This window comes from Rhipicephalus microplus, chromosome 4, assembly GCF_043290135.1.
Source record: "Rhipicephalus microplus isolate Deutch F79 chromosome 4, USDA_Rmic, whole genome shotgun sequence".
NCBI classification, from domain to species: domain Eukaryota; kingdom Metazoa; phylum Arthropoda; class Arachnida; order Ixodida; family Ixodidae; genus Rhipicephalus; species Rhipicephalus microplus.
In genome coordinates, this window is record NC_134703.1 from 127,995,728 (window position 1) to 128,013,400 (window position 17,673).

General features: G+C 47.0%; 1 protein-coding gene across 1 annotated transcript in view; it reads right to left on the reverse strand.

The window, feature by feature from the left end:
• Positions 1-9,524: 9,524 nt before the first annotated feature.
• LOC142814603 (uncharacterized) overlaps positions 9,525-17,673 on the reverse strand; it is an 81,401-nt gene continuing 73,252 nt past the window's right edge. The window contains exon 2 of the mRNA XM_075893643.1: positions 9,525-10,058. Within this exon, the coding sequence (XP_075749758.1) occupies positions 9,772-10,058 (287 nt within the window). The 3' untranslated portion in view covers positions 9,525-9,771. The remainder of the gene's footprint in view (positions 10,059-17,673) is intronic.

Genomic DNA, 17,673 nt, shown 5'->3' on the forward strand with positions numbered 1-17,673 from the left:
GGCCCAACTGCCACGGCGCCGGTTCGGTCGAAACACGTGGTGTGCCCCTCTCTGCCGCCTTGCGCGTGCCGAGCTCTAACGATGCCGCTGCAGGACTGAGGGACCGCTGCCGTGCATGGGCGCACGTATGCGGGCAGGGGCGTATATAGGCAGAAATGTTTTGCAAAGAGGGGGAGGGGTCACCACATTGATCTGAAGTGGTGGCCGGGCAGGTCAATGGTAATTTTTAGCTCTGTATACCACGGCAAAAAATGAATAACAATAAAAAAATTCGCGGGGCGCACTGGCCCGGTGTGCCACCGCCTGGCTACACAACTGTATGCAAGCGATGAGCGAAATGTGCGTGCGTCCGCTGTGGGGAAGCAGTCCACAGTTTTGGGGCCAGTCGGTGGGGAAACATGGAAGCTTTTAACGCTTGATTCACAAAGCTTGGCTAATATTTAATATCACGCCTGTTACGGCATTCTCGTTCACGCGGTGGTCCTAACTCGGCATACGTTCATCTAGAAACTCAGACTCTTCACTTACACATGTGAGTCACATGTGCAGCCCTCTCTTTAGAGAGGCACGAGGAGTCTCTTTAGAAGAGTCGTGGGACACATGACTTTCGAGAAGAGAGTAAGTGTATGATATATATATATATATATATATATATATATATATAAAGATGCAAGGAAAGGCAGGGAGGTTAACTAGACGCACGTACGGTTGCACGAATCTCCAAAAAAGAGTCAACGTGTCTACACACATGGCTCTCACGTGTGTAAATGGAGAATCAAAGGACACCGTTTTTTTTTTCTTTCTAAGTGCAGGAACCTCTTAATTAGTTGCATATTACGGTAATTTCACACCCAGCAGTGACTGGAGCTGGGTGAAAATGCAGAAGCAAAAGTTAAGAGGTTAAGTTATCGCTATTGCATCGAAGAATATACATAAGATGAGCCAAAGAGAAGGTGCAGCGCTTTGATTGTGTCTCGGTCCGATTGGAGACGCTCAAATGGGTATTGAGTTTGTCAATCTCGATTATCGTCACTTGTCCACAACGCGTTCGGTCACTGGTGCAGACCTCTCTCGCTATTAGGGCGAAAGCCCTAAGCATCATAACCAACAAGAAAATGTACAATCGGCGTTGACGCGTGCGATGGAAAAAAGTCACCACGTCACATGGTGACGTCATCGCCCCTTCGTTCGGTCGTAGGTTGGCCGATCAAGAAGGCGCGTGAAGTGCGGAAAATTTGCGCTGCCTCAGACCCCCGAGACAGTCCAAAAGCACACTCTATAGGTGCAGAATGCGTTCAGGGTTAAAGGATCATTGCAATCTAATTTTAACAAACAAACAAGCAAAAACAAGATACGATGCATTTTGCCTTCGAGTCATCCTGGGCGAATGCATTCGGGAGCCTATGAGTTTTTACGCGTTGTTTGATTGTGGTGAGTGCCAATTATGCGCATTAAAACATTGGTTCACGTGGTATATTGATCGGGCACTTAACCTTAGTACCAGTTCGGCTGCACAACTATATACAATATAACCAGAAATGCACCTCTCTGTAACAATATAATAGCATAGGCCAACACTAACGGTGCGTTCGTTGACAACATATCGGAAGCGAAGGGAAAACAAGGGCTAAGTCCTATGTGGCATAGACTCAATACCTTACATTAAGGGGTGCACTACAGCGAAATAACAATCTTGATTGTAATGGACGTCATTGTTCCTTAGATTACGAGCCTACTTCAGCTTTTGTCTCCAGGCTTCCGCGGGATCCAACTTCGTCGCGGCAATCTCCTTGCGACGGACTGACCAATCAGTCCACCCGTCGCGAATGGCACAAACACAAGCCAGCGTTGTCCGTGACATCAACCACATTTTAATGACAGCTTAGATCATACACAGTTCATGACTTCCAAGTAATGCACTGGTATAGCAAGAAGGTGAGGACGACCCGGCTTTGCTTGAAATCACCCGCACATGAGTACATTAACAGGCATCAAACATTTCTTTTTTTTAAGCGACTCACAATTTTGTCTCGAGCATGTATCCTTTCCCCCTCTTATCTTATAACTCTGCACACACAAATATGGTGGCGTTTCTATGTTACTACTATTGCCTCACTCCCTACCCTATCTCCTTATTTTTTTTTTATTACACCACAACCGGGAAACATTGCCGCATTCTCTTTGAACCAACCGCAGATGACTAAGTATGCTTTTTTTACGTCGCACAACTGTATCTCATGAGGCGCGCGCGGAAGAAAATGATTCAAACAATAAAACAAGACGTTGACACAGTTGAAATGACAATCTACACGCTATTAAGACCGGGGGCAACATGGGAGTGGACGAGGGACGGGGAAAGGACTGAGGAATCGGGAGGTACACCATGAATTATATGACAAAACAGAAGGGCAGGGCTTCACGTCAATACATTGTTGTAGTTTATGTTTTTTTTTCCTCGTTCACGTGAACAATGGAATGCGACATTCAATGTGGTGTAGATGCAGCGACGCGTGAGTGTGTAGATATATATAATTTTCTTTTTTTTCACACTTCTTCCTCTTTTCCCGTTTGATGACGTGTACATCTACGTACCTCCTTTTTTTTTGTCTGTATATGCGATATTTATATAAGTGTAGCGCTGCCGGGCGATCCTGATGATGGGTATCAAATATTTACAGAGAATAGTTTGCGAAGGCCCACACTCTCTTGCGCGGTTTTCTCGCTCCCCTACAGAGGGGTTCTTTCCTGGCGTCCTGTACGCACCTGACGCCGGAACCGAGGCATTTTTATTTCCCTTTACCGCTCGTGCAGAAGCGGGAAATCAAAGAGCTCTCGGGCGCTGCATGCGAGCACGGGCAACGGACGCTAATAACCTTCTTCCTTCCTCGCCAGTCTAAAAATAACGAAGCGCCTTCCGAGTCGGCGCTGCTCGCTCCTGCTGCTTACAACGAAGACTGACCACCGCTAATCCCTATACTGAACATGTACACACTGCTCTGGTGAAGAACGTGGGTGTCTCCGCAACCGCCCGTTTGTTATCAGACCAAACTCCTCTCCCCTTCCTTGGGGGGAAGGCCGTGACGTCACAGTTAGCGAACCACACACACACGCTGTTCCTCCTCAAATGACTACCGCAACCTTATACACCGGTCCAACGGCGGCGCGCCGCGGTGCTGAGAAGACTTTCTGGCCCTTCAGGACTGCCTCGCGTGAGATGGAGTTCAGAACTTTAGACGGATCTTTAGCGCAACGGTTGTTGTCATCAACCCGTCACCGGCGTGCTCTAGTAATTTGCCCGCGTGAAGGTGCAGGCACGGATTCGTACGGTGGTGTTCCTCGCGACTGTAATGAGCACAGCAGCCAGGTACACCAGTACATGCTCGGCTGGTACCTGGCGAAAGCTGTTAATGATGACGAGCTACACCTGAGACCGACGGTATGCCTTGGAGCATTCATTTGCCGACCTCACCTTGCTCATGCAGAATAAATAGAAACGAGCGAGCTTCAGTACCGCAGCAGTGACGTCAGAGGCACCAATACTGTCGACGTCACTGTTTGGTACGTCCCTGGTGCGCGAATTGTACCACTGAATCCTCTCATTGAATCATACATAAGTTCTCGAAAAGCAACACGAGAACTTACATCAAAGATACAAGTATATCAAAGATATAAGTACAGCGGCCACTCCCTAACTACGCCCTTGCTCGGCTCACTCAAATAATAACATTAGCTGGAAAGACTTGTCAATAATGCTACGCGGAAATTTGAAATTTTACTCAGTAGCAAAAGGACATGTTTCAAGTACCTTCACACGACAACAGTAACTTGCCAGTTGTGACCAGACCAATAAACACTTGAATGCCCCCCCCCCCCCCCCTTTTTTTTTGAGGCACTAACAGAAACTCGGAGCACGCAGAGCGATGTTGGTAACTTTTGAGCACGTCGTACCCTTCCTACAAGATGGAAGGATTCGCCGACCAGGACACTGCATAATCTAATCATATGTGTACGCCGAATGCAAATCGCGGAAAAGGCTGAATAATAATAGCCTTTCGACTGCGCTCCTCCGTGCTGTCACGGATAGCTGTAGCCTCAAGTCAAAGAACTCCTTGAGACAGGCATGTCGCCTCTGAAAGGACAGTCGAGACCAACCAGAAAGGTAAACTAGAAGTCTCCTCTCAGCACCGCGTTGCGCAAAGATCTGCCTTCGCGCCGCTGTTCTCGAACGCCTCCCACTAAAATGAATGTGGATGGAAAGCACTACATAAATAGTAATGTTTATGTATACATATATGTATATATTTATATATATCTGAAAAACTGACTTCGGAGTTGTTGTTGTCGTTTTCCTTCTTCAAATAATTCGGGTCGAGAGGACTCGCCATGCAAATGGCGCTTCTATACAAGCAAAGCGGCGAAATGGACAAAGGGGGGCGTGCGATTGGTCGGTCAGGCGGCGCCATTACGGACCCGCCCACTTTTCTTCTCAAAGTGGGCTGGGAGTGGTTGCTTACGCCTATGGAGAACTGGTTATTGTTGTCATGTTTTATTGTTTTTTCCAAGCCACATATTTGTACGAACTGTATTTTGCTCGTCACGATGTGAACTCATTTAGAAGTAAACGGAGTTCGAAGTCAAATACCATTTGCTATTGCCAATGAGGGGGTGCTTTCGAGTCGGCGAATCAGTAATCGCTATTAATATTTAAAAATTTCGTAATACATACTGAATACATAATACACTGTTTAACCTACCCAAGTTCTTAACTACTGTCATGATGGCAACTAATGTAATAGAAACGAAGCTGCTACCCCCTCCTTCCACATAAAAAAGGCCCGCATTACGTTTAATTTCGTTTTCTGCTAATCTCAAATAAGTAGAGTGCCAATAAGGGCTGACTTACGAGCACATTTATGTCCGTTAAAGAGGGCTTTTTTTTTCTTTTTTAACTGCCTCTACTTCTGTGTGGCGTTTTGGTTTACCTGTTTGATTTTGCAACAAAATCGGGACAGAATGCTGTATTCGCTTCGATAATCGAAGGCGAACCTTTTTTTAATGCAATTGTTGGATCCGATTGACAAATTTTTCACTTTCAACGCGGTTCGAACCTGCCTTGAGAGGGCTCTGCGATAGCGACGAGATAAGCATTTTGACGGGTCGTTCCTAAAGTGCTGACTACAAATTGCCGCCAAATTGCTCACCCCGAACGGCTGCCGTTCAGACCCTGTTTATGAACCAAGCGCGTCAGCTGCGCGACCAATCGCACTCCATGACATGTTTTATGCAAGGCGGGACGAAAAAACCGCTATTGGGAAATCGTGTGCCGGTGAGCGAAAAGCCGAAAATCGGTCTCCCAACATCTATCGTGGTAAATGCAAACGCAATAAATTAGCACTATGAGGAGAGATCAGCAAATTGAGAACAATATGGCACGAACCACAATTCTCTTGCTTGCCTCCAAACATACATCTATCTGTTTCATCGGGTTTCCTTTTTCTTTTCAGTACTTTTTTTTCCTTCTTGGCATGACTCTGTGTAACACAACATTGGTTCAGTCCTCAAAAGAGAATAAGATAAACCAACCACAAAATGAGCAGCACATTTTCACAAACTGTAAAAAAAAAAAGCAACAACACATGTAAAATAACCTATGTACAACACGAAATTCACAACCACATTCTCTAAACAAGCGTAGAGGGGTATCTCACCAAATGCTGCAGGTAACACGTGAAGTTGTAAATATAAAACTCAATTTTGTACATTCCTCCTTATTTGCACCAGTGTTAGTGGTGTGTGTACAGGCGTAAAAACCTGAGCAAAAAAAAAAAATAACACGGTGACCGAGGAAAACAAAGACACAGTGATAACCAGCCAGTGAACACAGGTTCATCTCTCCACACACTCCGCTCATTCGCCCAGCGATGGGTCCAAATAAAGTGCAACGAACCATCAATGCGACAAACGGAACAAGCAATAAAAAACACTTTTCGCCCACGTCACGAAGAAACGAAGCATCACACTTCACAACACACTTTTCGTTACCCACAACAACACTTCCGAGAAAACTATGGTACAAGCTGTAAGAGATATCTCGATATAGCACACTCGGCTAGGAGGGCGAAAATCTAGGAAACAAAACACAGACGGGGAGCACCCTACACTTCCTCGTAAGCTTCAATCTCTCTCGCGTTCTCCTTAAATTATTGAGTGTTCTTTTTTTCCACCTTCGCCTCTTGCCTTGGCCTCTGCTTCGCAACCACTTTTCTCCTTTCTCTCAGTAGTAAGCCACCCCACAGCCCATCTTTAACCCCTCAGTATGCCATCACATCAATACAACGACACTCTCCCTTACACCTTCTTGCGTCGTTTCATATTTCAGCTCCGAGGTGTTTTTTTTTTTTTTTTCGCGTACATGCTTGAAGACACCGACGCACACATAGGCACCGTTTCACGTAGCGTCCGCTGTGTTTAGGCATCATCACACAACTCGCGTCATAGAGTCCAGCCCTCGTAGCCGAAAGAGTGAGAACAGTTTGTTTTTCTCGTTCTTCTTTTCCTTGTCCCTTTGCCTTGGCCCGTGCTTTGTCGGAACGCCGCGAGCTCCCATTGGTGGCTTGCAGCGTGCAGCGCCACTCGGCGACTGGAGGAGGACACGGGCGTCGAACGACGTCATCTCTGGAACGATCGCAGCATTGGAGAAACAGGGGTGAAGGAGAAGGGATACACAGTTCGTGGTCACACAGTACTTAGCGTGTGTCTTTTTTTTTTTTGTAGGTTTGTGTTTCGTGTGTTTCGCGCGTGTGTGTTCGGTGTGCAAATCGTAGCTTTCACTTTTTGTTTTTTTTTGTTTGAATTCTGCCTCTCTCACTGCTCCATTATATCTTCGCTTTACACTTTACAGATCATACGTACTTTATATATAATATATATACATATAAATATATATTCCTTTTTTCCTTCTTTTATCCTGTGTGTGTGTGCGTGTTTCAGCGGTGTCACACACTGTATCTCTCGTCTTACAATTTTTGGTTATGCCGACAACCGGTGTTTGTTGGGGTGTCGTGTGCAGTTCGTGTACACACTCCGCTCACGGTGGGTCGGGGGTTGGTCCGAGAGTGTCTATCCAGGGTGGTGCCTTTTTCTTTTTCACCACAGCACACACAGAGCGAACGAACAAGAAAGCAACCCGTTACCCCTCCTCACCACTTTCACCCAAACAGTTCACTCGGATGACGCGGGATGGAGGAGGGGAGGTGACGTAAATGATGACACCCTCTTGCTAGCGTACGGGGCGCTCCGCGAGAACGCGACTCTTCCGTGGGTGACACCCGCTGGTGAACAAGAAGAAAGACGCCGGTGCGATGTGATGACGTCACTTTCGTCTGGTGGGTGTAGAGGGCGTGCACGTCGGAAAGCCAGTCCTCGCGTACACCTTGTAGGCGTGTTCACATGCCGAAGTCTCCTTATCGAAATTTTTTCTCCAAGCCTGTCTTGTTCCTCGTAGTATACAAGATGGCCTCCTCGTCTCGGCGAGTGTTCGGATGACGTCGATTCGTGTGGGTGTTGCGTGGGTCTGGTTGGTTGGCGCGAGTCCTAATGGTTCGAGCGTACGGCGTTTAGGTCACGCTTCTTCTCCTCGCGGAAGTGTGTGCCACACGGGTCGTGTTTTCAGAGTTTATAATGTTCTTCTACTCGTCGTCGTTGCTGTTTTGTTGCTTGCTCTGTTTCTCGTAGTAGTATGATGATACCACACGTGTGAACGCGACATGCACTTCTGGGCAAAGCTATTCCTTGACCGGATCCTTTTTTGTTTTTTTTTTTTAGCAATGCGATATGCTTGCCAGTCGAAGGGCAATTGTCCGCTCGTGTTTCTTCATATCTTGCCTGTTTTTTTTTTTTTTTTAAGTACGACGTGCCGGCGCGATTCTCGCGATAGTATGTCTTGTCGCACTTTCAGATTTGCCAATTTGGTGCAAGGATCCAGGTCTGTGCTCTGCTTATCCCAGTATTTCGATCACCACGCGCGTAGATAAGACAGCCGTTGTTATTCTCACGTTTGTTTGTTTCCCGAAAAAAGGGGGGGGCTTCAGTGCGTAAAGACACACCGACCGCAGTATAGGTTAGATAGCTGCCATACACCGCTGTGGAGGATTATGGGAGAAGCTTCGAAACAGTTCTGCTCGTTTTGTTTGTTAGTGCTGGTCGCAAAGCTACATTTCCGATATGAAAAGGCAATTAGGTCTTTATTGGATGCGCGAGGCTGAGACGAACCGATCGGGCGCAAGATATTGGTTGAACGGTGCTGGAAGATTGGCCCTATTTTGGTAATAAGTTTTAATGCCAGAATTCGAGTGAATTTTGTAAGATCAAGAATGCCTTATTACCAGCTTCAGCTTGAGGTTAACTTCCGAAGCGTAAGCTACTCAGAGCTTAATAGTTTTAGACAGAGCTGACTAATTAATAAACTCTCAGCAATTTAGTCGCGGGTGGGCAAAGAGTTGAATAACTGGCACCAGATGGTGTTCATCGGAGCTCGCTTCACTGAGGTGGTGTACGCATGGTGGCGGATGGTTATTACCTTTTTTTTTTATTGGGGCCACTTGTTCGTAATATCTTTTTTTCGAGTTTGGTAGTGTTACGTCTTCTCCTCCGAGAGAAGTGAAAAAGAAGAAGCTCTGTACGCACATGGCTGCCGAAAGCAAGCAAGGGGGAGGAGAGGGTCATTGTTTTTTGAAAAGCGATTTGACTGAGCTGGCTTTTTGGGCTGATCTACAATTCACCTAAGAAGCCGACGCGACCACCAGAGGAATAGCAGCTGCCGCTCATCACCTCTAAGGATGGCGGGGCATTGTAGCGTAATTGTAAACTTTTTTTTCTTTAAGACGAGGTGTTGACTTTGGATACTTTGATGCCCTTGGTTTTGATGATGAAACTTGCCTAATTATCTTAGTTATTTCCGCAACGTAACAATCAAATGCACACTCAGAGTGGCTCAGTGGCTCTGGCACCGTGACGTAAGTGATCGTTAAGACATGTTTTTTTAGGATTCGGCAACGTCATGTCGGATGATTAAGGAACCACGGAAGCAAGTCGTAGCTGCGAGGAACCATAGTGTTTTTTTTTTTTTTCGTCTGAGAGAGATGGGCTGATTCCATGCTGCCGCTTATCACGCTAACGTTTGATATCAAGATCACCTAAGTTCAAGTTAAAGGTGGCAGCTGTACACGACGAAAACCCCGGTATGAGGTGAATGACGCTTCCGAACCGATTTCCGACTTCCGATTCTGCGTTCCTCTGATAGCGCGACGGCTTCCGGTATTTCGTTTTTCGAATGATTCAGTTCGCCGGAGTCATTGTACATTTAATTGCCGCTTGCATCGATGCGGGGAGATCAGTCGACGAGGGATGGGACGCGTCTCGTGACCGCGGTCGCGCGTTCTGACGTCACGAGATTGCGAGGAGCACCGAAATGAAAAGAGGTGGTAGAAAGAAGAAGTTAAACGCATTTTAAGAAAAACATCTTAAAATAAAGAACGAGCGCACATGAACGAACGAACGAGGCGGGATCGACTGTACTTTTTTTTCTTTCGGCTTTTCTTTCCTTTCTCAAAATAATGGTTGTTTTTCCACATCATCTCCTTTCCGTTTTTTGTTTTTCCTCAATCTGGTGTTTGTGGGCATGTCGGAACGGGAGAAACAAGGAGAGAGAGAGAGAAGGGGGAGGTTTGTTCAAACAAACGGTTGTTATGAGAACGGCAGCAGCTGGCCTGCCTACGCCTTGGTTTCGCTGTGCATGTGCGAATGGTGGTCGGGGATCACCTGCGGAATCTGGGGTGGAATAGTGTTGGCCATCTTGTGCTCCTTCTTCCACTTCATGCGCCGGTTCTGGAACCAGATCTTGATCTGCCGCTCCGACAGGCACAGCGCGTGCGCGATCTCAATGCGCCGCCGCCGCGTCAGGTAGCGGTTGAAGTGGAACTCCTTCTCGAGCTCCAGGGTCTGGTAGCGCGTGTACGACGTCCGCTGCCGCTTCGTCTCACCCATGGCGTTCACGCCGTCTGCGTCAGAGAAGAAGAACAACAACAACACTATAAGACTCACGAGGAAGAAGCCGGCTCTGTGGCATCAGCGGCGCAGGTTCTCATCAAAAAACGCTTTTGTCGTGCGTCTGTTTGTGGGCGTGCGTGTGCAGCGTGTATGTGTGTATATATGTGTGTGTGACTGTAAGCGCTGTAGTCTGTGCCTCGTGTGCGCGAGCCACAGTGTGCGCGCGTGGACGCGCCAGAGTTTTAGTGGTACTGCCCGTTCGTGTGTGTGGCCGACGCCTAATGGTGCTAAATCACTGACCACCATGCAGAGCGTCCTTGCAAATGCATCTTCCTGCGAAAATCTTCCGCGATTACAGGTCTTTTCTTTCTTTCTTTCTTTCTTTCTTTCTTTCTTTCTTTCTTTCTTTCTTTCTTTCTTTCTTTCTTCCTTTCTTTCTTTCTTTCTTTCTTTTCTTTCTTTCTTTCTTTCTTTCTTTTGTTCGGTTGCTATTTTCTGCCCACTCATTGTGCATGAGCGGAATTTATTTCCTTGTCATGTGCGCCTCGAAGCTATAGGCCACAATAACAAAGCCTTTCATTTCTGTCGCGAGTTCTGACATGCCTGGCTAGAAATGAGCGACAAATAAACATCCGCCTTGAGTCAACGTTTTTAGTTGGGATTATGTAGAGGTGAAACTGGGCTCGAGTTAGCGAAGTCTTCGTCTTAAGATACGTATCGGTATTGTTCGCGAGAGAAAATTTTGGCCACTCCCGAAGTGGTACATATCATTAGTGAAGGGCGTCGACCAATGGCGAATAGCGCTTACATACGACTAGCTTTGTGAACATTGGACTTGTTGTATCCGTGTTTGTTCGCTTCATTTCTAACTTTTTTTTTCCCTAGAATAAGGTACATATACTGGTTATGTAAGCCCTGCTCAATAGCGAAAAAAAAAAAGAACGTATACATTAACAAAGTAGGTCTTCACAACAATGGATAGACGTATACAGTGAGATACATCTTCCCTGGGACAGTAGTGTTGAAATGTATCATGCGATAAGTTGTATTATCCGATGCAAGTCCAAATAAAATATGAATATAGGCGCACATGGAGACGAACTAAGTATAGCGCTGCCTCGTATGGCGTCAAAGGACACTACACCGCATGACACATTATGTTTTGTAGCATGAACCACATACAGCACACTTCGCTACTGAAATATTTCGGAAGATCACCTATGGCATTTGTAACGAAGTCCCCCCCCCCCCCCATGCTTGTAAAGCCGCATTAACCGATTCATCGAGTAAACGTAATCGCGATGAACGTATGAAAATTTTCTCTTCCGACGGGAAGCTAGTCGAAAACCGACAAAAAAAAAAGGATTACTCTGAAAATTCTATTCCGTGGAATAGTATCAACGAGATAACGCTGTACACATGAAGAGAAGCATATGCTCAGTTTCGAGCCCTAGTGGTGGCGACATCTTGTGACACTGCGTTCAACGATTCATTCCGATCGGTGTACAGTCACTGCTGTGCGGCATAACGGTGTAGGCAGTGATGTAACAACCACCATGACGGTATCTTCGTGTGGCTTCTTCACGAAGGTCATGCCACACGGGATCAATTTCAGAGCTTCACAGTCGCTCACGGCGCAGCAAGATGTCCTTATACCAACACGTGCTGTTTCAGAATGTGTGTACCAGGGCGCCTCGGTATGAGGGTATACGTTAAAGATAACAAGCCTATATATATGCTGTCTCTGCTGGACTTAAAGCAAACTAGAGGCATAGAATTTGTTCAGGCTTACACAATATCTGCGTATTTTCGTACGTTCGTGAGTGTACTCTCGCACTACATATCTTAGGCATTTACGAAGATAGTGTCAAGCTTCTGACAAGCTTTAAATGCTCAAAAATACGGTATAAAGTGGCCCAGAGGATAACCGCCGCTGTAGCTCGGTCGGTATACATCATCAGCCACGTTATCCGAAGGTTGCAGGTTCGATACCAACAGCCACCTGTCTTTTCGTCCACTTTTCTCTCTTTTCATTTATAACATAATTACTACAGTTAGACTACAAATATTGTACCCTATATCTTTCTAGGCTTCATTCCTTGTTGGTTGCATTAGCTTGCGTGTACAAAGAGATGCGCCTTTCATCCATTCCTTCTTCTTTTGTTAGCATCTGGCACTTCTCGGGAACCTGCAACAACTCGGAGATTGCACAGACTGTCTTTTTCTTGTAATTTGATTGTCCCTGCACGGCTGCTGTAGTGTTGTGTAAACCACACGTGTAATGACAATGTCAACGTTTTCGTTCGGGACATCTTATATACATCAGATGGCATGGGTCATTCACATCGATTCTATATACAGCACCTTGAAAACACTACAGAAAGCCCCCCCACAGTTGATCTTCATCTCACACCTTAGCCGGCCGGACGACGTTTCTAGAAGGCCACTTTAGTAGCATATACGTTCGTAATAGCGACTAACGTGCTACGACGTACACAGACAACAGAAACAAAACCAGCGGCGGCGCAGTCACATTTAGTTCCGCGTAGCAAGAGCGCCCTCAAGTCATGTACGGTTGTCGCTATATTCGTCTTGGTGTTTTTGGCACGTAACGTTCGGAACCACGCAACATAGCAACGCCAGATAGGGCATTCCATTCGCGTTATAGGAAACAGCAGGAGTCCCAAACTACATACCAACAATTCGTTCGTGGCGTTGGCATAAACACGTGCATACGCGACAGTCAGGGTCGCGATATCGCTACCCATGACGACGCCAAGCGTCATTTAGCGCCGCCGCAGGCTGGTAGAACACGTCGCGTCGAAGAACGGGACTGTTATCATTCATTTCCGCGTAGGCGTCAGAGGAGAAGGACGAAGCGGGACCAAAAGGCGCGAAAGTCGCGTGTCGCAAAGACTTCACCAGCTCAGTGGGACAGTATATACGGGCGAAAAATATTATGCCAGTTCTGACCACGTCGCAGGAGTCGATGAATTGCCTTCTATGCGCTGGAAATAAAGGTTGCACTCCAATACTGAAATGAGATTTGAAATGAGTTCGTATTTATGAAGCCATTCGTTTTTTCATACACTGCTTTTGGTAAAACAGCAACTGTTAGCTTGAGACACAGGTGCGCGCGCAGACAAAGAGGAGAACGCTATTACGCGTGTAACAACTATAGCTTCAATCGCAATTGCTCGTTACTAGTGAGTGCCCATCATGGAGCGCACGGGACAGCTTTATGATCTCCCATAGTAGAATACCAAGTACTCTAATTTGTTGACAACTTTTTCTAAACACAGACATTTTTTTTTCTAAACACATGACCCGGCCCGAGAGTAATTTTTGTCGATGCCGCCTCATCGAGTGCACCGAGGGACGGCTTTCAGTTCACTTATAGTATAGTACCGAGTATTCTAAACCGTTAACCACTCTTTCTATTCTAAACACAACCACTTCTTCTAAAACATCGTATGGGTCAGCGGGACGGCTCACTGCTCTACATGCCACAGTTGAGTACGAAGTACTCGAAATCGTTGAAGACTTCATCTAAACAACGTGCAATCGAACATTGGTTGTGATATATAAATATTAAAGGCAAGGTCCGATTAAAAAAAAAAGAAACACTCGAAGCGCGCTTGAGCTTCGCCTATTATAGAATGCCATAGCGTATGCATCAGGCCACGCATTGCATTCTCAACTGCTATCATATATAGCTTCGGTTCTCAGAGGATGCTTCAACCGTGCTGCAAGGAAAGAAAACATCTGTGCATGCACATAACCTTGGCCGTTTCGAACTATCCGGAAATGCCTATTGCAAGTGCAGTCGCAATGTGCCCACTAACGATAGTTATAGTGTGAGAACGGAACGACGACACAGAGACAAGAAGGACTCGAAGGACACGAGCGCCATGTCCTTCGTGTCCTTCTTGTCTCTGTGTCGTCGTTCCGTTCTCGCGCTATAACTATCGTCATGTCATACCATGCAACTAGCCCAAGCTGCCACACTTCTAAGTGCCCACTAAGCCACAATCCTTCGTCTTGTGAATCAACGAAGAGCCCACCATACACGTGCATAAGGTAACAAAGGTACGCAGCTGCTCACTTTCTTGATGCTTTTGCTGCTGATGATGACTAAATATACCTGAGCGCTTTGTAATAGGTGAGCTTTTAGAACGCCCACTTGTTGTGCAATTCACATATTTTGACACCTAATGCGATTCTACGCTTGTGTCACGCAACATTACAAGCGTTAAGGAGACTCCTCCCGCTGCGGGAGATTTATTTAAGGATGAAGCTTCATGAGGTCGAAGCTTGCACGTTGGCGTTGTGCACCGTATACCCTCCGATGACGATGACGCTGACGACGATGAAGAACAAGCGCGTTCCAGACCACACATTCTCTTTCTACAATCACGGTACATCACACGCAAGGTACCCGCTATACGAAAAAGGGATGCCGATGAAGCGCCCACTATTGCACTATAACGTTCATCATTCTGCTGATGAGCGAGGTACCCGTTACACATCATTACGTACACTTTGTTCTGTGGCTGACGGATGGATGGATGAAAAACTTTATTGGGGTCCTGAAGGATTCCACCCCTGTTTTATAGGGGTATACGATTGCGGGCAGCTCCCACGTTGACAGTGAAAAATAAGCGCGTTCCAGAGGTTCCCTTTCTACCATGGATGAAAACAATCGTGAACGCGCTGTCGTCATCTAAGCTGCAACGGCACGGGGAATGTGGACATTATTAACGACGACTGGCTTGTGCGGAATATGACGCCACGATATGCTCTAAGATGCGTTTCATATGACTATAAACAACCAACAACAGTCAGGGGCACGTGTACAGACCTCGCCTTTAAGAACTTCAGGTTACATCTTATCGAATAACCCTTGGCTCTTCATTTTAATGATCATAAGACAGTCTTAGTGAAGGCAAAAACGAAGTACGCACCTCAATACCATATACGACGAATAAAACAGCATCGTATGTACTGCACAGACGCGTTCTCACCCATGTGCACATTCTAGTTTGCATTCGAGTGCGTAATGTACAGAGGATTCACGGTAATCATCGTTCACTTCGTGGATATGCTATGATTCTTTGTTTTTTTCTGAGCTGTTTCAAGCGATGGTGTGACTGCGTCCTAGAACACCTGATTGACCCGGTTTGATACTGCCTTGAACCACAAGTTCTAATTATTTATTTCATTTGAATCTTTCTCGGTTTTTCGCTCCGTGACAACACTGATTTTTCGCTTACATTTAACAGCGTCGATTCTGACAGCAACACCAAAATTTCTGCAAAATGAGCTCTTTAACACTGTCGCTTTATTACTTAACAATAAACAAGATAATTTTAGCAGTAAGGGTTTAGTGTAAATAAAAAGTAGAAAGTTAAGCTTCAACTATTTAGAGCATCAGGAGGAGATAAGAATGAAGATATTTCAACGGTGAGTGGTGAACACGAGAGTACTTAGGAACTAACAACAGGTATAAAGGAAGAAATAAAGGAAGGAAGAACGGAAAAAAATAATGAAAGAAGGAAAGACTACACGTACCCCTTCACTCTCTAATTGCGTTCTCATTTATGCATGCGTCACATTCTCCCATTTGCCTTGGCTATTCTAGAGTTCTCACGTTTATCTTGAATTAAGCTCAAAGTTCATTAAATATACACTCAAGAAAGGACCGCCATGGCAACAGGCTCGACAAGGCCACTTTGTACGCGTCACGAAAATCAACATGCCAATGAAAACAAGGAAGAAACAAACAATTTGGCAACGCCTGACCCCATGAGAGCTTAAACGAAGCGCAAAACCCGCGACCAGCGGAAGGAACATGTCTGCAAACAACGCCGAGACTCGATAGAAAGCCGTAAGAAAAGCAAGAGATGCTGTTTACCCAAAACCGGCGCGTCTCACAATTTGTAAATGGCGGAATAAATAAATTATGCGTACGTCAAGAGGGAAGGGCCGCTTCAGCCGGGCAGGAGTCTGTCGCGCAGAGACAATCGCCTTCGTAAACTGGAAGAAAAAAAAAATACAACGGCCGGCACGCACAGGTCGCGCGACCGTATAAATCTTGAGAAATTAATCTTCGCGAGGAAAAGGAGGGAGTCGAGGCGGCGTGGACCGGAAAGGAACTTGGTGCCGAGAGGCGAAGCGAAAGAGCCGCCGCCGTTTCAGTCTGCGGCTTCTTCGAGAGGCGGAAGGCAACGGGGGGGAGGGGGGGGGCAAGGAGGATGAGAGGAGGGGGAAGGTTGTTGGAGGCGAGAAGAAGCGAGGGGCAATGAGTGAGGCTTCGTTCGTTCGTCGCCGGCGCGCTGGAAACCCGCGAATGCGCAAATCTCTTTCCATGGCATACAGCTTCCTTCATCTCTGCACGCACGACACGTTTTCTCTTATATACTACAGTCTTTCGTAAGAAGACTGCCTTTCTGCTTTTGCTTTCTTTTTTTTTTAACACAGGCAGTTTTGCAGAAGACGCTGCACGCTTTACTTCGTGTAAGCCTCCATCCCTGTTTGTCTGGCAGCACTAGGTCTCGCCTCCACTCCTACTCCAATTTGCAATCCTGATGGCACTTCTTCGACCCCACGTCGTTCTCCTGGTAACTCCTTCATACACGTCTCCGCCGGCGGCGAGACTGTTTATCTTTTCTGCTTTTGTTTCTGTTGACGACGCGCCTTCTGCAGCCGGCTTTTACGTATACCAGACAGACTGGGAGGGCTGCTGGGAGGGGATGCCGCGACGCGTCACTGGAGCGGCCTGCCGCAGGCGGCAGTGTAGAGAATTCGTGAGGCTGCGAGCAGCAGCGGTGCATCGGTGCTTGGGGGGCTGCCCCTACGCACACGCGTAGACGAGGCAAAGGCAGGAAAAGAGGCAGGCAAGCCAAGCACGCACCCACTTCTCCTCGCTTCGTTTCTGCTGGCCGCCGTCGTCGGACACGCTCGCCTAGCTTGAGCCTAACCTCAAGAGCACCCCCCCCCCCCCAAACCCCAAGAAAATGAACCCGTAATAATTGCGTGTTCCGCCCTCTCTGACCATTCACGGGCGGCGGGCAGGTTGATGCATTGCCATGGAGGAACCGGTCTCCGCCACAGAGAGCACATTTTCCTTTTTCTTCTTTATTTTTCTCTTCATTCGTTTCGCTCGGCCAGAGTGTGTTTCTTCGTTCACTTGTGGGGCTGTCTTGCAGACGCTTGTACCCTCAGGCTTCCGTCGGGAGAGTTCTTTCGTGATTCCGATCGCTTGGGCCGACCATGTCGGCTACTGCTTCCAGTCAGTTCCTACCGACTCGCTTACCGTTTTTGTTCTCCTCCTTTTTTTATTTTTCGAAGAGCGCGGGCAGTCACAGCAGAGTGTGCCGCGTACACTCAGTGGCGTCGTCACACCGTTCGGATCGTTAATAGATCACGAACTCTTCATATCCGAAGAGCCAGTCCAGCCTAAAAGGCACAGCCGTGCGGAAGGTACTACGCCCCCCCGGGGGGGGGAGAGAAACGGGGAGGGGGGCGTCAAAGCATTCTCGGGAATTTCCCTGCGGCTTTCATTTGGCCACCGGTAGGTGGCGCGCGCGCGCGACAGAGTGCGTTGACCGGCGCCACAGTCCGGCA